We start from the raw sequence: 23257 nt of genomic DNA on the forward strand, positions 1-23257 counted from the left end.
GCGGCGGGAGGGAGGAGACGGAGGCGGCGGATACAGCAAACAAGACCGTTTAAAAAACAAGACGAGACAAGGGGCAGCGGCCGGGGCCGCGCTGCCGCAAGCGGGGGCTGCTCCCGCCCAGCCCAGAGAGGGGCGGGCAGGGCCCGGCCCCGCCCAGCGGTCCTCGAGAAACGAGAGCAGGCACAGGCACAGTGCCCGGTGGGCACAAGCACAGGGGAGCCACGGGGTCCTGCACCACGGCCTAAAACTGGAGAGAAAACACATGGCTGTTAGTCCCTGCTTGCAGCGCTCCGAGAACCCTCACCACCCTCCTGGCACCTGGGATGGAGGCTGAGGGTGGCCACTGCTCACAGGGATCCATGCTCAGCTTCTCCCGCTGCCTCCCCAGGCACTGCACGTCCATCTCAGCACCCACCAAAAGGGTTTCATTCCCTAAGGCTGCTGCTGCTGCCTCTGAGAAAGCTCTGGGGGTCTCAAATCTGGCACTTCATGAGCAAAGGGCATACAAGCGCCTTTGGCATCCTTTCCTCCCTGTCCCCAAGAGGTTCCTTAGGCAGGGTGTCACCCTGTCCTCACTAATGGGACAGGGGGACTCTGGGCACAAGGGACACACTGGCTTTGACCCCAACCCCCACTCCCAAAATCAGAGACCCCTCCTCCCATTTCAGAGTCTCACATTCTTAAGGAACTCCTCTGCCACTATGCGGGCCCTCGCATTGACAGAGAGTTTCATCTCACTGATTTCCTTGTCAATCTCCTCCATGAAGTGGATGACAAAGTCCACCAGCTTGTGCTTGTACATCTGCTCCGTGTGGAAGTTTGTGATCAAGAAGCTGATATCATAACCCTGCACGAGAGAGAAGCACCCTAGGGTTTAGCTCCCAAACCGCTGGCCATGCAAGCTCACATCCCAGTTCTGCACTGGACACCCTCCCAGTGGCAGGAGCAGAGCCAGGAGTTGTTTTGTCCCCTCCCTGTCACCTCACCTCCACGGGCTTCCTGCGCAGAATAAAGAAGTTCTCAGCCCTCATCATCATAAAGCGCATGAATTTGTGGCACAAGATCTTCTCGATCTCATCAGCCTGGAGAGAGAAAAAGGAAGTGAGGCTTCCCCACGGGCTGAGGCGCCAGCCCCCCCCCAAAGCCCCCCTCACCTGCTTCACGGCGATGCTGACGCGCACTGAGTTAATGGAGCCCTCGATGAGAACCTTCTCCTTCTCGTTCCTGCTGATGATCACCGGCTGCAACAGCAGCTCTTTGCTGCTCCTGAGAACAGAGGGAGGGCAGGAGTGACTCAGAAGGAAGCATTTACTGTAGGAAACAGGGAAGGGGAGCCGCAGGGATCACGGGGATGTGGGGGCTTTTGTACAGGATGCTTCCGTGTCCCGAAGATGTTCCTCCTCAGGGCAGACGCTCCCTCGGTCCCAAGCTAGATCCCCTTCCTCCTCCCCGCAGCCTCCCGGCTCCCTACCGGCATCAGCCGGGTGCCTAAGGGCTGGGGGTGGCCAACGCACGGCAGGAACGGGCCAGCGGTCCCCAGGGCGGGCAACCAGGGCTCCGCAGGGCTCTCTTGGTGTTCCCTCCCGCCCCCGTACCTGACTTCCACCTCGGGCTTGTTGTGCCGCTCCACCACCTGCGACGAGAAGTTCTCCAGGCACAGCGCGGCCTGCAGCGTAGCGCGCACCGCGTTCAGGTACGGGCGCAGCGTGGCAGTCTGCGGGGACACGGCGGCGGCGTCAGACCCCCCCGACCGGAGCCCGGGGGTCGGGTCTCGCCCCCTGCCCCAGCCCCCCGGTCAGCAGCCCGCAGCCCCGCTTACTCCGCCGGCCCCGGTTCCGACCCTCCCCAGCCTCCCCGCTGCCACCGCCCCTCACGGGGCGCCCCCCGCCCTACCATGGTGGCAGCGGAGCTCCGGTCCGGCCAGGCGGAAGTGGCTGATCACCTCTTCCGGGATGCGCGGCACCTCCCACTGCGGCGGGAGGGAGGGGGGGGGCGGCGGGAGGATCCCGCCCTGCGGCCTGGCCCCCCCGCGGCACGGAGCCGGGTGGCGGCGGCGAGACTTCGCGCGGCTCCCCCCCGTGCCGTGCCGCGATTGGTACGGGCCTGTCAGCGCTTCCATATTAGGGAAGGGAGATGGAGGGCGGGCTGGGCCAATGAGCGGCGGCGCGGGGCGCGGCGCGGCCAATGGGCGGCGCGGGGCGGGGCGCCCGCGGGGCCGGAAGGGGCGCCCGGCCCAGACCCGGCCCCGCGGCCTCCGCTGCGCCCCGGGGCCGCCCCCGCCTCGTCCCCGCAGCCCCCCGGTGATCCCCGTCCGCTTCCCCTCGGTGATCCCCCCGCCGGGTTCCTCGGTGATCCCCCCCGCCTTGTTCCCTCAGCGCCCTGGTGATTCTCCCCACGTTCCTCTCGGCGCCCCGGTGATCCCCTACCCCGGGTTCCACGGAGTCTCGATGCCCCCCGACCCTCCGTAGCCCCTCACTCCACTCCATTCCCTGCCGGCTTCCCCGCCCCCGGCTCCCCCGTGTTCCCGTCGGTCCCCCAGAGCCCGCTCGGTGCTCGGTCCCCACCACCGCCATGAGCGAGCTGAAGGACTGCCCGCTGCAGTTCCATGACTTCAAGTCGGTGGACCACGTGAAAGTGTGCCCCCGCTACACGGCCGTGCTGGCCCGCTCGGAGGACGATGGCATCGGCATCGAGGAGCTGGACACACTGCAGCTGGAGCTGGAGACGCTGCTGTCCTCTGCCAGCCGCCGCCTTCGCGTCCTGGAGGCTGAGACACAGGTGCTGGGGCCGCGCTGGGTCAGGGACAGAGTCTCTGTCTGGCTCCGTCCCACCAAGGGGCTGCCTCTGGTCTGCCCCTGCCCAGCGCCGGGCACAGCATCTCATGGGACACCACTCTCTTCCAGATCCTGACGGACTGGCAGGATAAGAAGGGCGACCGGCGGTTCCTGAAGCTGAGCAAGGACCACGATGTGGGCACATCTGTAAAACATGGGAAGCCCAAGAAGCAGAAGCTGGAGGGCAAAGGGGGCCATGGGACTGGGCCTGGGCCCGGCCGGCCCAAGTCTAAGAACCTGCAGCCCAAGATCCAGGAATATGAGTTCCAGGATGATCCCATTGATGTGCCCCGCATCCCCAAAAATGATGCTCCAAACAGGTGTGTGGGTGTTGGGAGGCATTGGGATCATCTCTCTCCTTCCTTGGAGCACATGGCCCAAGGGCTGCCTCTAGCCTGAGAGAAGAGGGGCCACAGGGGGAAAGGGGACGTGTGTCACCTTCTGTGTGCCCCCCTGCGGCTCCCTCTCACAGTTCATCCATTCTTGCAGGTTCTGGGCATCGGTGGAGCCGTACTGTGCCGATCTCACCAACGAGGAGGTCAGAGTCCTGGAGGAGCTGCTCAAGCCGCCGGAGGACGAGGCTGAGCATTACAAGGTGAAAAGCTCCTAAGCCCCTTCCTCTGCCCTCTCTCCCCATCCCCTCTGGCACCTCACAGTGACTGTTCCTGCCTGGGATGCTGCTGTGGCACTGGTGAGGTGGGAGGCAAGGCAGAGGCTCCAGGAGCTGTGCTGAGCCTTGCTCTTGCAGATTCCACCGCTGGGGAAGCATTACTCCCAGCGTTGGGCACAAGAGGACCTGCTGGAGGAGCAGAAGGACGGAGCCCGGGCAGCAGCTGCTGCCGACAAGAAGAAAGGTGTCCTGGGGCCACTGACTGAGCTGGACACTAAAGGTGCCCCAATCCCACCCTTTACCCAGGGGGGCTGGGAGGGCTTGTGCCCAATGGAGCCAAGCCCAAGAAAGGCTGAGGTAGCCCTGCCCCACTGCTCATGTCTGTGCCTTTGGGGTTGCTTTTTCCCCTCTCCCACTTCTTCCCAGATGTTGATGCCCTCCTGAAGAAATCAGAAGCCCAGCACGAGCAGCCAGAGGATGGATGTCCCTTTGGTCCTCTGACACAGCGTCTCCTGCAGGCCCTTGTGGAGGTGAGGGGCTCCAATGGCACTATGCCATGGTGGCCTGGCACTGTAGGGCACTGCTGCCAAAACCCAGCACTGCAACCCTTCCCTTGTGCTCCCTTTGCTAGGAGAACATCATCTCTCCTGTTGAGGACTCCCCCATCCCTGAGATCACTGGCAAGGACTCGGGAGCTGACGGTGCTGGCACATCTCCCCGCAGCCAGAACAAGCCCTTCAGGTGAGCAGCTGAGGTGGGCCCAGAGCTCAGCACTGCCCCTGGGTGCACCGAGCACGCTGCTGGCTCCCTGCCGCTGTGAGTCACGGGGAGAAAAGGGCGTGTGGTGGGCAGCAGCCACTCTCACCCTGGCAGTGTCCCCCACACCAAGTCACTAGAGGGGCGGATCAAGGAGGAGCTGGTGGCCCAGGGCCTGCTGGAGTCGGAGGACCGTCCGGCTGAGGACTCGGAGGACGAGGTGCTGGCTGAGTTACGCAAGAGGCAGGCAGAGCTGAAGGCGCTCAGCGCACACAACCGCACCAAGAAGCACGAGCTGCTGCGGTGAGAGCGAGCGGGCTGGGACGGGTGCAGGCAGGGGGCTGCCTGGCAGGGCCTGACGCCCCCCTGTGCCCCCCAGGCTGGCCAAGGAGGAACTGCACCGGCAGGAGCTGCGGCAGCGCGTCCGCATGGCCGACAACGAGGTGATGGATGCATTCCGCAAGATCATGGCTGCCCGGCAGAAGAAGCGCACGCCCACCAAAAAGGAGAAGGACCAGGCCTGGAAGACCCTGAAGGAGCGGGAGAGCATCCTCAAGCTGCTGGATGGGTAGCAGGGACCAAGGATCCCCCCATTCTGTGTGGACCTCACCCGCAGGGGGCTGCCCTGCCTGAGCCCTGCCACCATGGGATGGAACTGGCACAGCCTCCGTGCCCTGAGTCTGGTCAGCCTCCCTACTCGGATGAAGGAGCCCAGCTGCTGTCCCCTCCCTGTACAGGGCTGTCACTGACCCAAGCTGGGCACCCCGTGGAGTTGCCGAGGTCCCTCCCTTGAACACCCCCACCCCAGCTGGTGGCTTCCACTCTCATGTCCCCCCTGCACTCCCCTGTTACTCGGGTGACACCTGCCAGGTCACTGCAGGGGCCAGATGTGGTGGCTGTGATGGTGCGATTCCCACAGTTCCCTGTCCCTCTCTGTGATGCGGGGCAGGGGGAGATCCCAGCCCCACGGGTGGACTGGGGGGAGTGGGGAGGGGAAGCGGCTGGAGGGGTGGGGGGTCTGGTGGGTGGGTGGCCGAGCTCTCCATGTACCGGTGGTTTCTATTGCCGTGAGCACCGGCAATAAAGGCAGCCGTGTGCAGGTGACGGTGTGGTGACATTGGGAGACAGCCCTGCCCGGCTATGGGGGTGGGTCCTGCTGGTGCTGGGCTCGGTCTGGGGAGGGGGGCGAGGAGTGGCGGGGCTGGGTCTGTCCTGGAACTCCACTCGTGTCTACCCAAGGAATGCCCTCGCATCCCCACAACAGATGCACGGGGGGGGGGCGGGGGGGAGTGTGGGTGATGCCGCGCCGCGCTTGTCGCCGTCCCCGCGCTTTTCCCGCGTGTCCACGCGCGCCCGCGGTCACGCGTGTCCCCGCTCCTTCCCACCGCGGCCGAGCCACCCCCTCCCATTGGCAGCGGCCGCGCGCTTGCCCGCCCCTCACCGTGACGTCAGCGCTGTCCGGCGGCGCCGCGCCGGGAGGAGTCGCCGCTGCTCCGCCGCGGGGCCCGGGGCCGGGGCCGTCGGTAAGGGCGGGCCGGGGCGGGGGCGGCGCGCCCACGCAGGGAGGTCGTTCCCACGCGCGACACTGAGTAGCGGCGGTGGAGCTGCGCGTCACCCGCGCCACGCAGCTCTGCTCCCACGCGTGTCCCGCCCGGCGCCGCTGTGCCAGCTGGCGGGCGTGGGGAATGGCGGTGGGGACCCCCCCGTGCGCCTACGCGCGTGTCTGGAGCCCTCCTGCTGCCTGCCCGCCCCGCACCCGCCCCATGGGCGGGCATCGGGAGGGTCCCAGCATGTTTCCCCACTGGGGCAATCTACGCCAGAACTCCTGCGTCGACACAGCTTGTTCCCATCACCCCACGATGACAACCACCTCGCCGTAGCACCCTGTCGTCCCCGTGTCCCCATGCCATCCCAGCACGCTGACAGCTTGTCCCCACTCGTGTCACAGGTGGGAGTGGGTGGCCCTGCAGGGCACCATGCCGCTGGGGCAGGACGGGCCCAGCTGGAAGAAGAGGATCGAGGATATTCAGCGGATCTACGATTTCCGAGATGTCCTGGGCACGTGAGTTGCAGACTGGGGTGACACACTAGTGACAGCCCACTCGTAGGGATGGGTCTGGCCCCTCAGGCTTTGCACAACTATCCATGTAGAAATAGCTCAAATCCTGGCCCAAGGTAGGATTTGCATATGAGGGGACATGCTGTGGGGCACAGATACCACCTCCCTCTGGCGCTGGCTGGTTCCTGGGCTGTGCTGAGGGTACCTGAGGGTGGTCCCCTGGCTGGCAGAGGTGTTCCTGGCGGTGCCCACTGCATGGTAAGGCTCTTAGGCTGGATTAGCAGGTTAATTATGTCAGGGATTAGGGCCCAGCACAGCGTGAACACGCTGCCTGTCCCTCCTGTCCCCCACCTGGGCACTGCCAACAGCTCTGGCTGGCTCCTGGGTGGCCCTGGGTGCTACAGGATGGCACAGCAGAGGGCTACTGCAACGCACGTGGAAGCTCAGCCCCAGCACAGCTCGACCTCGGCAGCACCACAGCCTTACCCTGCCTGATATGGGGATGGTGCAGGCACACTGGGAGGGCGGAGGGTTCCAGGCATCCTGTCGCTGCCAGGGTCCACGTCCGGCCATCCCAGCCAGCCGCTCCTGCTTGCTTTTCTCCTATAAATAGCTGGACTTTCTGCCTGTCACCATGACAATCATGGCATGGCGGCATCGGCAGCTCTGGCTGGTGGCCCCCGTGCCCTGCTCATCTCTCACCCCCCCAGGGGGGCCTTCTCCGAGGTGGTCCTGGCGGAGGAGAAGGCGACGCGGAAGCTCGTGGCTATCAAGTGCATCGCCAAGAAGGCTCTGGAGGGAAAGGAGACCAGCATTGAGAACGAGATTGCTGTCCTCCACAAGTAGGGGCCGTCCCAGCACCAGGGTGGGGGTTTCACTCTGTGCTCCCCCCAACCCCGGCACAGCCCCCCACTGCCATCACTCATTGCCACATGTTATTGCCAGTGCCCAAAATAGCCAGCGGCGCGTGATGACCTGCGGCACGGAGCCTGGCTGCTCCCTGTCCCCTGGGGGCTGGGGTGGGGGCAGCCTGGTGCCCTTCTCACCCCCTTGTGCCTCCCCCTGCAGAATCAAGCACCCCAATATCGTGGCCTTGGATGACATCTACGAGAGTGGCACCCACCTCTACCTCATCATGCAGCTGTGAGTGACGTTGTGGGGCTCCAGAGGGGCGGGGGGGCCGTGCTGACAGGTGCTGCCCATCCCTGCAGGGTCTCGGGGGGGGAACTCTTTGACCGCATCGTGGAGAAGGGTTTCTACACTGAGCGGGACGCCAGCGCCCTGATCCGGCAGATCCTCGATGCCGTCAAATACCTGCATGACATGGGTATCGTCCACCGTGACCTGAAGGTGAGCAATTGAGCGGGGACACACACAGCACTGTCATGTCACCAGGCAGGAGGAGACCCCAGTGTCACCCCTCCCACTACCCTCCTCTCCTCGCAGCCCGAGAACCTGCTCTATTACAGCATGGATGAGGACTCCAAGATCATGATCAGTGACTTCGGGCTGTCAAAGATCGAGGGCTGTGGCAGTGTCATGTCCACAGCCTGCGGCACCCCTGGCTATGTGGGTGAGCGCCTGCCATGGGCTGCCACCACCCTAGGTGTGGGGTTGGGATCCCCCCACAGGTTGGGGTCCCCCCTCACCGCTGCCATCCCCCCCAGCCCCTGAGGTGCTAGCACAGAAGCCCTACAGCAAAGCAGTGGATTGCTGGTCCATCGGAGTCATCGCCTACATCCTGTATGTATCCCCCTTGCCCTCCTGGGGGCCTGGCACCTTGGGGCTGCCTGGGACTAGCAGTCCCCTCCCCGCTGCCCCACTAGGCTCTGTGGTTACCCTCCTTTCTATGATGAGAATGATGCCAAGCTCTTCGAGCAGATCCTGCAGGCCGAGTACGAGTTTGACTCACCGTACTGGGATGATATCTCGGACTCAGGTGAGCTGGGACCACCAGGGCAGTGGGGCCTGTGAGCCTGGCGCAGCTTCACAGTATCCAGAGGAACGGTGGACACAGGCACTCAGAGCTGCTCCATGCTCTGTTCCAGCCAAGGACTTTATCCAGCACCTGATGGAGAAGGACCCTGGCAAGCGATTCACCTGTGAGCAAGCACTGCAGCATCCCTGGTAATGGGGAGACCTATTGCTGTCTGCCCCCCTCTCCAACTCACCCCACAGCAGCCATGGGATAGGGGTGCCCTGACTGACTTCTGTCTTGCTCCAGGATTGCCGGGGACACAGCCCTGGACAAGAACATCCACCAGTCAGTGAGTGAGCAGATCAAGAAGAATTTTGCAAAGAGCAAGTGGAAGGTGAGTGTGGGGTGCTGGTGGGTGTTAGGGGGTGCAGCAGCCCCTCAGGCACCCCATACCAACTGACGGACACTGTGGGGTCATTAGCAAGCTTTCAACGCCACGGCGGTGGTGAGACACATGAGAAAGCTGCAGCTTGGAACCAGCCAGGATGTCCCTGGGCAGACAACTCCCACGAGCCCCGGCGAACGGTTGGTCGGGGGGACCAGCAATGGTGAGCCCCGAACCTCCTATCCCCATCCCAGACCCCTCAGGGCTGCCACCAGGATCTCACCCTGTTCCTCCCTGCAGGGTCAGAGTGTGGGCACCCACCCACAAGCAGAGCTCAGCGTCTCCCACCAGACTGAGCACGGCCCCACATAGCTGCCTCCAAGAGAGCCCAGGGGGGTCCAGCCATGTGGGGTGCATGTGGGGGGCTCTGCAGTGCAGGAGCAGGGGAGATAGTGTGGAGGCACCCTGCTTGGCTTGTCCTGTTATGTGGAGCTGCCCCCACTGCAGCCTCACAAGCAGAACTCTGCATCAGGGCAGGAGCACACCACAGAGCCCCCCAGCTTGGGGCTTTGTTCTGGGCCCCTTCCCACACCCCTTCCCTCCCTCCACGCCCGGCCTGGCACTGTCCCACACCCCCAACCCCAGCATGTTCAAGGACAATTTTCCAAATGGATGTTTCTATTTTATTGCTTGTAATAAAGGCAAGAGGCCAAAGGTGCTTGGCTCAGCTCTGCACTGAGGGAGCTCGACACAGCCCTGACCCCCCCAGCTTCACTGCCCAGGGCAGCAGCTTCCCCCATGCACACAGTGGGCAGGCAACAGGTAGCTGCCCCACACGCCTCCATCCCAGGCTGGCAGCAGGTGCAGTGTCCCACTCAATCTCTATTCCTCCTGGGGTGTCCCTAGGGGAGCTCACCCCCATAGCTGTCCCAGCCTCAGCTCTCTCAGGCCTGATGCTGGTTGCCAGCTGGCTTCTGGCCCTTGCGGAGGTCGGCACAGAACAGGACCTGGAGTGGGGAGATATTGGGGTGGGCATGGCTTGGGATGGGGGCAAGGGAGCCAGGAAGGAGGGGTACTCACTGCCTGTGCCCAGCCAGCACGAGGACCCCACAGCCCCCGGAAGAAGTCACCTGCAGAAAGAGGGTGAACGCCAGTGTGGGGGTACACTTGCACCATCCACCATCCCTGAGGGTCCCACATCAGGATGCAGCCCTGCCCTCACCGATCTCCTGGTACGCCCGGGGGGTGAGGCTCTTGCCGCCCAGCGCCACGCCATAGCGCTGCCGTGCGATGTGCCAGACGTGGGTGTCCACAGGCACCGCCTCCGCCTTGTCCAGGGACAACAGGCAGACGCAGTCGGCCACCTGCCACCAGCAGCACCCAGTCAACCCCCAGTGCTGGTCTCTGCTCCCTGTCCCACCCCCGTCCTGGCACCCACCTTGGCACCTACACCAGGCAGGGCGCACAGCACCCTCCTGGCCTCGGCGTAGGGCGCGGTGCGGAGCTGGCGCAGCCCCTCGGAGCCGAGCCCCTCAGCGATGGCCCGCGCACTCCCACTGACAAACTTGGCCCGGTACCCAAAGCCCAGCGCCCGCAGCCGGGCCTCGGCATCAGCACCTGGGAGGGGCACAGCAGAGGGACGTGAGTGGGCGCAGGTGAGGCCATGGCAATATGACAGTGGTAGCAGCGGGGCAGCGGTGGACCTGTGAGCGCCGAGAGGGATGGGAAGGCATGGAAGGGCCGGGAATCGAGGCAGCAGAGCCGGCGTCCGAAGGCCTGGCAGAGGCGCTCGATCATGGCAGTGATGCGAGAAATGTGGTTGTTGGAGGTGCAGATGAAGGAGAAGAGGCACTCGACGGGGTCCTGCCGCAGCACCCGCACCCCTGCGGGCAGGATGCTGTGAGGGGACGCCGAGCAGGTGTTATGGCCATCCTTCGTAGCTCCGTGGGGCCGCCTCACCTGGGAAGTCATTGGCCACCTTGCGGAACAGAGGGTCGGCCGCCCCCCAGGCATGGTACAGGGGCGACAGCCCCACGTCCAGCTGGAAGTAGTCGCGCAAGATCCGGTCCGTCTCTGCGGCGTTCAGCTTCGCAGCTTTGGCGGGGCACTCATCCCGCTCCTCCTCGTGTTCATCCTCCTCGCCGTACACCGTGTACCAGAGCCGATCCCCGTCCTGCCGTAGTGTCCAGACGCGGCCCCCGAGCACACCCGTCCACGCCCCCGGGCTGCTCTCCCACCACCTGCCGCACACGGGGGGGTCGGGGCCGGCTCGGACGCGCAGAGCTGGGTCGGGGGACACCCGAGACCCCCGGGCTGGCTCACCGGAAGCTCTGTCCCGAGGACAGCACCAGGTCCAGGCGCAGCTCGGCCGGCGGGCACGGCAACCAGCGCCACAGGGACGGGCAGGCGGAAGGGGTGTCCCGCAGCTTCATGGGGGTCGGGGAGCAACTGCGCGCCGCTACCCGCGGGGGCGGCGGGATCAAGGCACCGCCCGGCGCTGCGCCGCCGGCTGCCCCACAGCCCCGGCCCGGCCCCACACCTCCCCAGAGCCCCCCAGCCCGCGTCCCCGGCCCCGCCACTGCCCACCACAGAGAAACCCGCGCGGGCGGAGCGCCCGCCGCTCCCCGCCCCAGCTTCCGCTGGCAGCCGGAAGCGGAGCCGGCACCGCCGCGCACGCCCGCCCGGCTCCCGCTCCCCCCCCGCCCGCAGCGGCCGCGGCTCCGCAGTGGAGGTTTATTTTCTAAGAATCAATAGATTTTTTTTTCTTCCTTCAAAATAAATACAAACAACGTCCGAGCGCGGGGCCGGCCAGGGGCTGGGCCCAGGGTTGGGGGGGGCAGCACGGGGGCGCGGGGGGCCGCCCTGGAGCACGGCGGCGGCCAGAACAGCATCCCGGGGAGCGGCGGGCTGGGGGGAGCGGGCACCGGGAATGGGAGAGTGGGGGGGGGGCCACGGGGGACCGGCCCCACCCCTCCCGGTCCCCCGGCCCCCCGTGGGTGCAGGCCAGCTGCACGGGGTGGGGGTCACCGAGCCCCGTTTGCCCTGAGATTCGGCAGGGGAGCGGCCGGCGGCACCGGCTCAGTCGCTCTCGCTGGAGTCGCTGCTCTGCTCGCCCTGCACCTTGTTGCGGTGCTGCATGGCGCGGTGGTAGGCGATCTGCACCGACTTGCGGATGTTGGACTTGCGGCCCTCCAGCATCTTCTCTTTGTCCAGGTCCTGGTTCACCCCCAGAGGCACCAGCTTCGTCCGGGGCAACCACTGCCTGTGGAGAATGGGGGGCCACCTCGTTTGAGGGTTACAATCGTCTCTGGGGACCCCCCCCGCAAAGCCCTCGGTGCCCTGGCCTTACCAAGTGCGCTTGTTGTCGAAGAAGAGAACAAGGTAGAGGTGCTCGCGTGCTTCCTGAGTCATCTGCTCCCCCAGCTTCAGCACCTCCAAGGGGGGCACGGGGATGGGGACCCCATGGTGGAACATGCCTTCCCGCGGCATCTTGGGGTCAATGATCTGCAAAACGAGCAGTGGAGGGCTGAGAGGAGAACGGGGACCCCAAGAACCAGTCTGCAGGGAGGGGGACATGGATTTCGGAGGCCCCGATAACAGGCGATACTCACCAACGCCGGGTAGGAGGGGTAACCCCGGCACTTAGCCCACACCAGGTCCAGGGCATCCAGGGAAGAATCCTCATCCTCAGACAGCCACCCTGCGCCTCGCCCCATGCCCTTACGCACCACTATACAGGAGGAGAAGGGAGTCAGCTGTGTCCCCCCACGCGACGGTGCCAGCCAGGCACACAGCTGTGCAGCCACAGTACTTACTGCCGTGCCCCACACCTCGTCCCGTGCCCACGGAGTAGGACTCGTTCTCTGTCCCTGATGTGTCCTCACTGCTGTCCTCTGGGAAGTTCACTCGAGAGAAGGAGGGTTTCCCTCTGCCCTGCTTGGAGGGCGTTGTGCTGCAGAGACAAGGAGCAGAGCTATCAGTAGGAGTCATGTTAAGCTTCCAGAAACTGTCTTCCAGAAGGCCAGGATGGTGGGACACCAGGGCTTGTGACCTCCAACTCCGGCCTTGGCACTGGGAAGGACTTGGCAGGGGTACCAGGCAGAAAGGTGGGATGGTGCTTCTGCCAGGGTACAAGCCAGACCCTCACCCAGTTCCACCTGGGAGGACCAGAAGATGTGCCCTCATCCAAATCAGAGGTGCAGGCAGGAAGCTGCTGGTGCTGGCTGCTGGAAGGGCCAATGACACAGCAGCCGCTGTGCCAATAGGGAATTCCCTACTTCATGCTTCCTACTAGCCCTTTGCAGCACACTCACACCTTTAGGTTTTACCTTAAAAAAGGCACAAACCCCACAGACTTCTAGGGATTAGCAGCTGAGCTGCAGGGCGAACGAGATGCGGACCACCAGACGGGGTAATTGTCCAGAAACTCAAGGCTGAGAGCTGCCCACTGCCACCCTGGGCAGCACTGCTGTCAGCAGAGGGCAGTACCTGGTGCGGTCTGAGGCAGCGCTGCTGCTGCTGCTGCTGCTGGACTCCGAGTCGGAGCTGCTCCGGGGAAGATTGCAGTCGTTGCGGTACACCAGGAAGCTCTTCTTCACGGGCTGGTTCCCGCTGCTGAAACCGTTGGCTGGCAGGTCTGAAAAACATCCCAACAAAGAGCATTACCACTGCACCAGAGCCTGCCACGTGCTGCCAGTACGTGGGACCACAGCTGTCCAGCTGCACTCACTCACCCATGGTAGCATCCTCCGTGGATTTGTCACTGTCACTGTCTGAGCTGGAGCTGGGACGCGGGCTTCGCCCTCGCTTCCTCTGCCGCTGGGAGGACCCCATTATTGGTAGCTGTGGGGGCCCAATGGGGCTGCTCCCATGCCCAGGAGGGATCTGGCTGTCTCGATTCTTTGGGGGACGTCCTGGACGTTTTGGAGGGCCTGCAGTTTTAGGGTTCTTCTTGGAGAAGAGCACAGAGGTCCTCCTGCCAACTTCATGTGCTGGGGTAGAAGAAGAATTGGGACCCAGACCTGGAAGAGGGAGAAGGTGTCAGCTGCAGCCCTGATGGCAGGGACTGCATAGCAGTGGTTTCACGGTACAGCTTTGTTTCTGGGGAACATTATCTCAGAAGATCCTCCACTCTAGGAAGAAGCTGCCTTTCCCAGTGATTAGGGGACAGGACTGGGATGCAGAAGTGGCAAACGCTCAATAACACATGGTAGCTCTGCCTGGATCTTTTGCTGTGCTCTCCACAGAGCCCAGCTCAGCATCTCCATCCAGGGAGCTGGCAGCTGGCCTGTTTGACTCTCAGCCCTGGGAGAGCACTTGGAGCTCAGCAGTCACTGCTGCTGCAACTCCCTCCCATTCCCTCCGGCAGGAAGGGAGACCGAAGGCAACCTGCTCGATAATGCCCCTAGAGACCAGGCTGGTAGGTCCTATCAGAAGGAAACAATCCACCTCATGCCCCACATCACACAGCTGGAACTGTCAGTCTCTGGAACAGCATCCAGTTCCTCAACTGACAGAGAATTCACCAGGTGACTGCTGACCACAGCTGTGAACACCAGCAACCTGCCAACCTCCCCAGGGGCAAACACACACCAGGCTGTGGCTGTTCCAGACACAGGACGTGGCCTCCTTCATCCAATCCCCCCTGCTTGGCTGGCACAGCTCACTACAGGCTATCCAGTGAGCATGCCTGGGAAGGCACAGACATCATACTCAGCACCCGCCCCTAAGAGAGGCACTACAGGAAAGGAGGAGTCCCCACAGGGGGATGCAGGATAAGGGACTGTCTCACAAAAGGCCACCTGCCTCATTCCCATGGACGAGTTGAAGAGCGAGGTGTGTGTGGGCAGCTGCCCACACAGTCCTCCTGCCTGAGGAGGCACCTGCCAGGGCAGCCTCTCCCCAGAGAGGCCTGTCCAGAGGCAGCTCTCCATGGCTCCTCAGACTGGCAGCTCTGGCAGTATTACCTTTGCCAGTCTCCTGGCTGCTGCTCTCCTCTGCAGCACTGTCTGTCTGCAGGTCCTTCTCACAGGGGTTGTGGGACTGTAGGACTCCCCTGGCAGAGGAGCTGTGCCGCTCCAGCCCGTCCCGGCCCAGGTCCCGCGGGTGAGCGAGCTTCCGCCGTAGGACTGTGATCTCCTTCTTGATCATCTTGGCCCGGCGGGACCGTCCTATGCTCTGCTTGCCAGCGTTGACCTCGTCCAGCCGCTCCAGCAGGATCTTTAGCTGCTCCTCCAATGGCAGATGCTTCTGATTCTCTGAGAGCAGCAGCCGCACATCTTCTGGGGAAACAAAGCAGATGGATGAAAGAAATCGAGAACTCAGTGGAGCTCCTCTACTTGAAAGGGCATGAGGCAATCCAGGTTCCCTGCAGGGGAGAAGGAGCTGGCATGGCACCAAACACCTGTGCACCCTTTAGGGAAGTTATCCTAAAAGACCAAGAGAAGGAGCCCTGTGGGAACTCAGCCAGTTGGAACTACTGGGGAAAGCAGGCTGATCAGCAGTGTGGAGAATACTGGGGTTCCCATTGTCTGGAACAAGGATGAAACACAAAAGAAAGGACACACAGACAAACCACTGCCTAGAACCAACCTAATGGGGCTAATAAGTACCTGGCTAGCAAAACCACCAGGTCTCCAGGGAGTGGGGACACACAGCCCAGCACTTGACTTAACCTCCCAGGGGAGGCAGCTCAGACTCCTGGGTGCCTTGACTCTGCCCAGGCTTTACCTCTGAGTAACCCTTGTAACCCAGGACAGGGAAGGAGTACCCACCATCCTCAATGTCTTGGATCTGAGCCTCTTCTACTGTTACACAGTGGGGGAAGTGCATGCCTGTCTCGAAGTCAATGCCCATCTTCTCTGCCTGCCGGCGAGCCTGCCGGAGCACGGCACCTCCCTGCTCCCGCAGACGGATGGCTGCCCGGTAGAAGATCGTGTCTTTGGCATTGTATTTCAAACAGTTGTTAATAATCAGGTTGAAATCCTCCTCAAAGTCATCGAAATTCAGATAGCGATAGGCTTCTAGCTTTTGTTTCATTGTCTGAAAATCCATTGGCTTCTTGATGTGATCCAGGTAGTCTGGGACCTGCATAAGGAAAGAGCTAGGGTTAAGAGCCCAGGAGCCACAGTTACCAGTACCTGCTCCAAGAAAACAGTTGTTAGAGGAATCAGGTATCACTCCCTGTGCTCTGCCCAAATGCACATCGGGGAATGCCGTCTGCTTTTGCAGCTTGAGGAACAGCAACGCCTCCGGACTAGGAAGCCCATGTGCTGTGCTCAACCTGTTAGAGCGGATATGCACTCCGAAGCATTTTTACAGCTCCAGCACACATGCCAGCATCCTGTCCTCAACTCCTGCCTGCAGGCAGCTGGGATCCAGTATGCTACATGTTATTCCCTGGAGAGGGAGCTGCAAGTGCAGCCCCAGGGGTGAAGGTGAGTGCAGAAAGATAAAACAGAGCTGTCCAAGTGGCAGGTGAGATGGTGCACCCTTCCTCCCCATCTGCTGAGATGCCTCCATGCTGACCTGCTGCCAGAACCTTGCAGAGACCATGTGGACTTTTGCCATGCTCCCAGGCAGGGACTCAGTGACAGTCTCAGGAATTGTCTCCCCTGCCTGCAGCAGTGACAGTCTAAGAGTCAAACCCATCTCTGTGCTGTGCTCAGTCACCTAGCAGAGGCCTTCACAAGAGGACAGGTAAGAGCATGCCGACTGCTAAGGGCTGGCACTTTGTCTTTCCCAGTAGGAATCCCCAACAGACCCTAGGGTGTCACCAGTAACACACACAGAGGAAGAGCCAAGTGCTGTGCCCCAGCTGTCACCAGCTCAGCATTTGGCTCACACAGGAGGGGCACTGCTGCACACCCCCTCTGGTGAGCAAGTGGTGCTGGCATGAGCCAGCACCAGGCTGCTCAGGATTCTTCTGGACCAGAACACACCCTGGGCAGCCCTTGGCACGAGCAAGGGACAAGTTTGAGTGAAGTAGAAATCTGGGGAGGGGGTTCTTACTTCGTAGATTTCTGTTACCTCAGACAGAGGGACCGGCTCACTGAAGATGTTGCCCGTGTCTTTCTCCTGCAGCTGCTCAAGCGTCTTGCGGAGGAGGATGAGGAAGGGGGTCAGCTGCATTTCCAGTGCCACCTGCTGCACTTTGATCTGAAACAAAGGAACAGAGCGGGGCTGAGCCCCAGGCCCCAGCCAGGCAGTGGCGACTGTCCCCAGGGAGCAGCAGTGCAGCCCTGCAGGACAGCAACCCCTCTCCTCTCCTTGCTGAGGGGTAGGGACCACCCCTCAGCCCCGTTTCTGGGGAGCAGAGGTGTAACACCGGCTCTAGCACCTGTGCGTCCCACCTGTGCCTTGCAGAGCAGCCACCTTTGCTCGGAGCCATCGGAGCAGAGCGCAGCACAGCCGAGGGGACCCCGGCACACCTACAGCACTCTAAGGAGCCCCTGCTGATGCCCACCCCAGCAGCTCCCCAAGGAGGGGCAATCGTTACCGTCTCTCTCTTGAGTTTCTCCCGCTTGCGTATCAGCTCCACCAGCAAGCGCGCACGCTCAAGGTCATGGCGCAGGCGCTGCCATGACTTCAGCTGTTCCTTCAGGGCCCAGTTCTTATCCTCAGTGTCTCTCTGTGGGAACATCAGAGACCATGAGCTGATAGAAGATGTGCTCCCATCTCCACCTTCCTGTCTGTGTGCTGGGGCTCTTCCCTGGCAAAGGGAACCACCATGCCTGACCCGCTGGTGCAGCAAAGGTCACAGCTCCTTTCTTGTAACCTAGGCAGGTGATTCAGTCTCACCTCTGGCAAGAGCTAAATACCTGCCCCTTGGTCATCAAGCCCTTAGGAAGTCAGGAGATGCACATTCTGAGGCTCTGGAAATACTCTTCCTAACATGACTGACTGACTGACTGCCTGCAGCTGCCCAAGAGGTCTGTGCTGCTGCTCACAGCTCTGACGAAGTGCAACAGCTCAAAAAGGGAACACAGCTCTAGTTGCTTTCATTTCTGGAGCACCAAAAAAAGTACAGCTTTTATCCTGCCATAGCCAAAACTGAGCAGAAGCAGCCTCAGCTCTTCTCCAGCAAAAATAATAAGAGCAGACAAAGGTAGGAGAAACCCTTGTCCAGTGACAGTCATCAAAGGGCTCAGAAAGAAAGATTTACAGCTCAGATGGGGAGCCAGAAGAAAAATCTTCCTCTCTGGCACCAGATTTCACATGCGTGAAGTGCTGACTGTGGGCTGGAAGCAACACCCAGAAGGAGCACTCCTGAAGCAGTATCAGAAACTAGAAGCGAGGCCTTGGTTTGGTCCAGACTGTTTCTGGAGATCCCTGGCCATCTCTCTCAACGCTGCCTGGCACAGCGGCCTCATACTAGAGCCATTTCTGACAGGTTTGCCATCACTGCTGGCTAAATGCAGGCACAAGAAAGGAAATACCTTCAGCGTGGCAGCTTGAGAGGGCAGGATTCCCTTCTTGTGGCAGGCTGCCAGTGGCGTCACTGCCTGACAATTCTCTGAACACTGAGAGTGGAGGAGAAGGTGAAGCAGCAAAAGCAGCAGCTGGGGCTGCCCTTTCCTCATCTGAAAGCTCCTACCCCTGACCCCCATTCTGCACCTGCAGGCACTGCATGCAGCAAAGGCTCCAAGCCCACAGCTCCAAAGGCGCAGGAAGCATGCACACAGCCAGGGTTCCCTGCAGCCCCCCAACAAGTCAGCCCTTACCTGGTCGCAGTTTCTCTGTGACTGCAAGTGTGTCTGAAGGCGGCGGAGCAGGGGGACACCATTGCGGGACTGTCTCTTCAGAGTCCAGTAGCTATGGAGCCTCTGCATGAACTGGCTCTTCCTCTGGATGGTTAAACGGTTTGTAATCTTACTGAGCCTGAGGAAAGGAGAAGAACCACAGAGCCCATCAATGAGACAAGCCTGGCTGCTGCAAGAGAAGCCCTGGCTAGGGACATGTAGCAGCAAGGCCATCCAAGCACAGCTGAGAAAGCTCCTCAGGCAGAGAACATCCTTTTCTGTGGTAGGACTTTCTGTAACACCAAGTCACACAGCATAGGCACAACAGAGGATGCCAGGAAATGTGCAGCCTTGCCTCTCCATAACACACTTTTCCTTTCCACTTCCTGTCAACTTTTGGGCAAAGCCTGGGGCAGGCTGGGGTGCAAGACAGCCACACTGGGGGCTGGACCTTTAACAGTTCCCATGGTCCCTGAGACCATGAGTGTTACGGTGCTACTACCCCAAAACCATTATTTACCTGGCTGAGGGCCACTTGCTGTGACGGGGGAGTCTGGCCAAATGTTACCAGAGAAACTCAAACCCTGGCAAAGCATGAGGAGGGAGCAGGAGGCATGAGTACAACAGACGTCCCATCCAAGACTATCCTGAACAGCCCAGAACTCCACAAAAGGGATTGCTTACTTCCTGCAACAGCAGGTAGTCTGGAGGGGCTGGGACAGCCTCATTCAGCAGAGTTGGACAGAGATGCCCTGCTAGTAGAGAGACAAAGGGATGAACCCTCAGCATCTCCACACCTCCCAGGGACAGCTTTTCCCAAGGAATGACCCAACCTGCATCAGCCTCAGCTGAAGAGACTGGGGACAGCAGCCTCATATGCCATCACTGGCCAAGCACAGCTCCCACAGGAAGATATGTGGCATTCTGGCAACAGCCTCTGAAGAATAATTAATCCCAACACAAAGGCTTGGGGAGAGGTTAACACCTTCTAGCTCAGTGTAGGTTTTGCTGTGAACGCAATAGCAGCAAGACCCTACAACCTGCCTGCCAACATGTCCATACATAAGAGGCTCTTGCTATGGAGCAAGTCCTGAGTGAGCTAAAACATAAGTTTGGGACACAAACAGGCCATGGTAAAAAGCCAGCAGCCTTGTGGCAGACACGCCTCCCCAAGTCACCAGAATGCTGCCCAGAGAGCATAGCCCATGGCTTCCATGTGCTCCTATCCAAGTGCACAGGAGATAAGTCTTGAGAGTCCGAGGGTCTTGATAGTGCTCTATGGTCACAGCCCCAGCACAGCTCCTGCCACAGGAAGAAGGAAAGCTCAGCAGCTCAGGAGTGTGGCTGACTACGACAAAGGCAAATGCTTCCATGCCCAACCTGTGCCCAACTGGGTGTCGCCTGCTGCAGGGTGACAATGAGATCCAAAAACATCCTAGGATGCCCTTATGTGCTTTTACATGCTGCTGAGGACATCCAGAGTTATAAACTACACTGACAAATTCTGGCAAGGCTATTAGGTGCCCTTGTTTTGGGATTTGCACGCCAGCCCAACAAGCTAACAAGAGCAAGGCACAAAGCAGTTGCAACTGTAACTACAGAGTGTTTGCACCTTCCTATGAAACCACAGGTTTGCAATGTGACAGAAACACAACCCCTCACGAGGCCTCATACTGGGGAGTCAGCCTCAGGACCGTGGTGTTCCTTGGCAGGCAGGAGTCCTGATGCTCTCCAGCCACCCCTCCTCACAGACAGCTTTCAGCACCCGTGGCTGCCCGGCCCTGCTCCAACAGGCAGCGCTGAGAAGGAGCAGCTGCTGCTGTGCCTGGCAGAGAGCACTGAGGAAGCTCAGCAAGGAGTACGTGGCTGCTGGGATGGATGAGCTCTGCTCAGCAGAGCACAGGGATCCCGACCCCAGACCTCTCTGCTCCAGAGGCAAAATAACCCCGGGATTAGCCCGTTTCCCAGGCCTGAATCACTCCCACACTTCTGTCTTTTGCCTGACACAGACTCAGGAGAAAACAGACCTCAGCAGAAAGGAGAGCAGTTCCCTCCTCCCTGCCTCGTTTACTCCAGTGCCTGAGGTCAGCACAACAGGAAAGGAGTGCTGGGAACCTCCAGCTGCTTCTTGATGCATCCGGCCAAGTTCATTCTCTACTGTTAAACTAACAGCAGCTATTTCCTGCCCTGCCAAGGGCCCAGACACCTTTGCGGGCAGTGCATGGCCCTGCCTCTCTGTAGGACTCCCAGAGGAAACTACCACAGCCCTCTGCAGCAACAAAGTGAGAAGTACCTGTGCAAAAAGCTAAGGAGGGGAACAGGATAATGCCCACATGGAAAGCAGGACACAAAGCACGGAGGAAAGGAGAAATTTCTCCCCAGTCCAGGGAGGGTGGCAGGTCGTACCTGTGGGGTGGGATGCAGGGCACAGAAACCACAGGCGCTGCAGCTCGTTTCTCCGCCAAGATCTTCCGCGCTTTCTTCATCTTGATCCTAGACTTGGCCTTTGCTTTTTTGACTTTCTCAGAACTCCAGCCCTTCCCCTCCTCCTCTTCCTCCTCATCTTCCTCTTCCCCCTCACTGTGGGAGAGGGCGGGAAGCCTGCGCACAGAACCTGGCGGTGTGTGGATGTCGCAGTAGGCAGTTTTGCGCACACTGAAGGAGGTACCATTGGCACCCGTCTCCCTGACGGGCTCCATCTTCATGTACAGCCCGGCCTGCTGGGCACAGGTGACATGGAAGGCAGTGTAGCAATTGGCTTTGTGACACTGGATGCAAGCCCCAGAGCCACGCTGCTTGCAAATGTAACAGGTCAGCTTCCAGCGTGCGGGCGGGATGTGCTCGATGCTGTCGATGGGCTCCAGGAAGACGGTGTTGGCAAAGCACACCTCCGGGATCCAGAGGGCACAGACCACGTGTGCCCAGCGCCCATCGTCCGTCTGCTTGAAGGCCCCCCCCTTGTTTGGGCAGAGGGCGCAGTCCACAGCGCGCGAGGGTGACTGCAGGCACCGTCTGCAGAGCCACTGTCCCTCGGGGATGTAGGGCACCCCATAGCACTCCTGGTGCACAGCCAGGTTGCACATGTCGCAGAAGAGGATGACGTTGCTGTTCTGACACTCCCCGTCATTGCAGATGCAGCAGACGGCATCCTCATCCACCAAGGCGTTTGGGTCCCCCTTGTTGTGGCTCTCGAAGTAGGACTCCTTCTCTAGCCGGTCCATCAGGTACTCAAAGATCTCCTGCGGAATAGGACTCACGCCTTCGTTCTTCCGCCTCTCGTTCATGATGTCCAGCCAGATGTAATCCTCCTCATCCATGTCGTACTCCACCTCCTCATCCAGCTCCTCTGCCGACTTCTCAATGTACCTGGAAGAGACAGCATGGGAAAGTAAGGGCATGTTTGACATGGTTGGAGCTGCTGAGCCCCAACTCCAGGATTTTTCTGTGACTGAGGGAATGTTCAAAAGCTTCAGCTGAGCTGTAAGTCAAAATAAAGAAACAGGGACAAGGCAGGAATGTGCAGAAGTGGGAGGTGCTGCTGCACCCTGACTAGCACAGCGGAACAACAACAGCTTGGAGACAAAACAACACTGGTCCAAGGAGCAAGGTCAGGCCTTGGAGACTCATCAGTGCAAGCAGGGGGCCTGCATGGGCCACCCAGCAAATGCCAGTGCTTACAACCAAGGCATGATAATCATGCATGGAGGCACCATGTTTCATTAATACTGGTTAGGAGACTCGGTTAACTCCTGCCTGAGGTATTACTGGGGCCAGTGCATCCACCAAATCGCTCACAAAGTACTGCAAGAAAACAATTAAGAAGTATGCCCACACAGAGACAGATCCTACAGGTACACCTTGGTGCTGAAGGGCTCTGAAAATATCTCAGCATACCTCCAAAGAGAGAATGAGAGGCAAAAAGACACATTTGGGTTTTGTTTTGATTTTTGGGTGCTGTTCCAGCAAGGAAAGAGTGCAGCAATCAAACTGCTGGCAATGACCTAAGCAGCAACTGAGCGCTCTGTAGATGCACAGACCCCTCAGAACTGTGATGTGACACCAAGCAGAGCCCCAGGAGCCTGAAGCCATGGAACAGCCAGTTCTGTGAGACCTGGGAGAGGCAGACAGAGGCCATTTCCAGGAGTCACGGGCATGCCACTTGAAGACAGTGGGGCTAATTCCGCCTCCAAACCCAGGGCATGAGCCTAGGAGTCTCCTTGCACCCAGCCACGGACAATACCTGTAGTACGAAGTGGGACGAGGCGGGGCATCAGGGGTGTCCTGCTCCAGCTCTCGGTACACCACCTCGGGCAGCTTGGGGGTAGTGCTGGCCGAGGCGTTGTGGTGATGGTGGTTGGAGTCCTTGCGCTTCTCCTTGTTCTTGTGCTTCCCAGATTTGGGCGGGACGCTCTGCGTCTCCGTGTTCTCCTTATTGCTCCCATTCTCGGGCACCTCCTCGGGAACATCCTCGTCCTCGGACACCACGTCGAGATTATCGAAGATGCTGATGCGGTGGACGCGGCCATGCAGGTCCACCTCCACCATGCGCTGAGCCTGGGCGTAGGTCATCACCTCTCGGCCGGGAGACTGGGAGGTCTCGGAGGGGCTGGGCGACTGCTTGTTGGCGGCGCGGGCCTGGCGCCCCTTCTTCTTGTGCTTGCGCAGGGGGGTGTGCTGGGGCAGGGGCGGGTTGTCGTGGTCATAGTGGTACAGGTGGTACTCGATCCCGCTGTAGCTCTTGTAGATCTTGCGGCAGGTGCCCACCGGGCACTCGTAGGGCGGCTTGGTGGCCCGCAGGTTGTGGCAGAAGGTCTTCACGTCGAAGTCTACGCCCATGGCGGGGCCGCGGGGGGCCGAGGCCGGGCCGGGCCGGGCCCCCCGCCCCCTCCCCGGGCCCCGGCCGCCCTGCCCTGGCTCCCCGCTGCCCGCTCCTTCCCTGCGGCGGCGCTCCCCGG

The 23257-nt window shown here is 60.9% G+C and overlaps 5 protein-coding genes across 12 annotated transcripts; 2 read left to right on the forward strand and 3 right to left on the reverse strand.

The window, feature by feature from the left end:
* Nucleotides 1-31: 31 nt before the first annotated feature.
* On the reverse strand, nucleotides 32-1985 carry ARPC4 (actin related protein 2/3 complex subunit 4). Its single transcript, XM_053989773.1, has 6 exons — nucleotides 1894-1985; nucleotides 1596-1714; nucleotides 1155-1266; nucleotides 987-1082; nucleotides 677-847; nucleotides 32-247 (listed from the first exon to the last, which is right to left on the reverse strand). The coding sequence occupies exons 1-6, from the start codon at nucleotides 1894-1896 to the stop codon at nucleotides 242-244; spliced, it is 507 nt and encodes a 168-aa protein (XP_053845748.1). The 5' UTR covers nucleotides 1897-1985; the 3' UTR covers nucleotides 32-241.
* Nucleotides 1986-2255: 270 nt separating this feature from the next.
* On the forward strand, nucleotides 2256-5208 carry TADA3 (transcriptional adaptor 3). Its single transcript, XM_053989767.1, has 8 exons — nucleotides 2256-2778; nucleotides 2904-3154; nucleotides 3324-3429; nucleotides 3583-3724; nucleotides 3871-3974; nucleotides 4076-4185; nucleotides 4318-4503; nucleotides 4580-5208. The coding sequence occupies exons 1-8, from the start codon at nucleotides 2572-2574 to the stop codon at nucleotides 4770-4772; spliced, it is 1299 nt and encodes a 432-aa protein (XP_053845742.1). The 5' UTR covers nucleotides 2256-2571; the 3' UTR covers nucleotides 4773-5208.
* A 445-nt stretch (nucleotides 5209-5653) lies between these two features.
* On the forward strand, nucleotides 5654-9279 carry CAMK1 (calcium/calmodulin dependent protein kinase I). The gene is made up of 12 exons (XM_053989772.1): nucleotides 5654-5723; nucleotides 6149-6262; nucleotides 6970-7101; nucleotides 7328-7402; nucleotides 7471-7609; nucleotides 7706-7832; nucleotides 7927-8002; nucleotides 8086-8198; nucleotides 8308-8386; nucleotides 8484-8571; nucleotides 8659-8785; nucleotides 8863-9279. Exons 2-12 carry the CDS (start codon nucleotides 6177-6179, stop codon nucleotides 8916-8918), a joined length of 1098 nt encoding a protein of 365 aa, XP_053845747.1. The 5' UTR covers nucleotides 5654-5723; nucleotides 6149-6176; the 3' UTR covers nucleotides 8919-9279.
* OGG1 (8-oxoguanine DNA glycosylase) lies at nucleotides 9223-11090 on the reverse strand. Of its 4 annotated transcripts, XM_053989770.1 has the most exons (7): nucleotides 10885-11090; nucleotides 10522-10802; nucleotides 10266-10445; nucleotides 10001-10179; nucleotides 9785-9926; nucleotides 9643-9692; nucleotides 9223-9569 (listed from the first exon to the last, which is right to left on the reverse strand). In XM_053989770.1, exons 1-7 carry the CDS (start codon nucleotides 10992-10994, stop codon nucleotides 9507-9509), a joined length of 1005 nt encoding a protein of 334 aa, XP_053845745.1. In that variant the 5' UTR covers nucleotides 10995-11090; the 3' UTR covers nucleotides 9223-9506. The 4 variants fall into 4 exon arrangements, with proteins under 4 accessions (XP_053845745.1, XP_053845744.1, XP_053845743.1 ...); XM_053989769.1 differs by having other exon boundaries at nucleotides 9223-9692; nucleotides 9785-9890; XM_053989768.1 differs by having other exon boundaries at nucleotides 9223-9692.
* Nucleotides 11091-11269: 179 nt separating this feature from the next.
* On the reverse strand, nucleotides 11270-23235 carry BRPF1 (bromodomain and PHD finger containing 1). Of its 5 annotated transcripts, none has more exons than XM_053989761.1 (13): nucleotides 22543-23235; nucleotides 20709-21668; nucleotides 18285-18441; nucleotides 17060-17191; nucleotides 16573-16719; nucleotides 15336-15648; nucleotides 14529-14843; nucleotides 13296-13583; nucleotides 13051-13198; nucleotides 12393-12514; nucleotides 12174-12292; nucleotides 11912-12066; nucleotides 11270-11824 (listed from the first exon to the last, which is right to left on the reverse strand). In XM_053989761.1, exons 1-13 carry the CDS (start codon nucleotides 23136-23138, stop codon nucleotides 11641-11643), a joined length of 3636 nt encoding a protein of 1211 aa, XP_053845736.1. In that variant the 5' UTR covers nucleotides 23139-23235; the 3' UTR covers nucleotides 11270-11640. The 5 variants fall into 5 exon arrangements, with proteins under 5 accessions (XP_053845736.1, XP_053845735.1, XP_053845740.1 ...); XM_053989760.1 differs by having other exon boundaries at nucleotides 12378-12514; nucleotides 14529-14840; nucleotides 22543-23234; XM_053989765.1 differs by having other exon boundaries at nucleotides 11271-11824; nucleotides 12378-12514; nucleotides 14529-14840; nucleotides 16591-16719; nucleotides 22543-23234.
* Nucleotides 23236-23257: the final 22 nt, after the last annotated feature.

Source organism: Vidua macroura, chromosome 13 (assembly GCF_024509145.1).
Source record: "Vidua macroura isolate BioBank_ID:100142 chromosome 13, ASM2450914v1, whole genome shotgun sequence".
NCBI classification, from domain to species: Eukaryota; Metazoa; Chordata; class Aves; order Passeriformes; family Viduidae; genus Vidua; species Vidua macroura.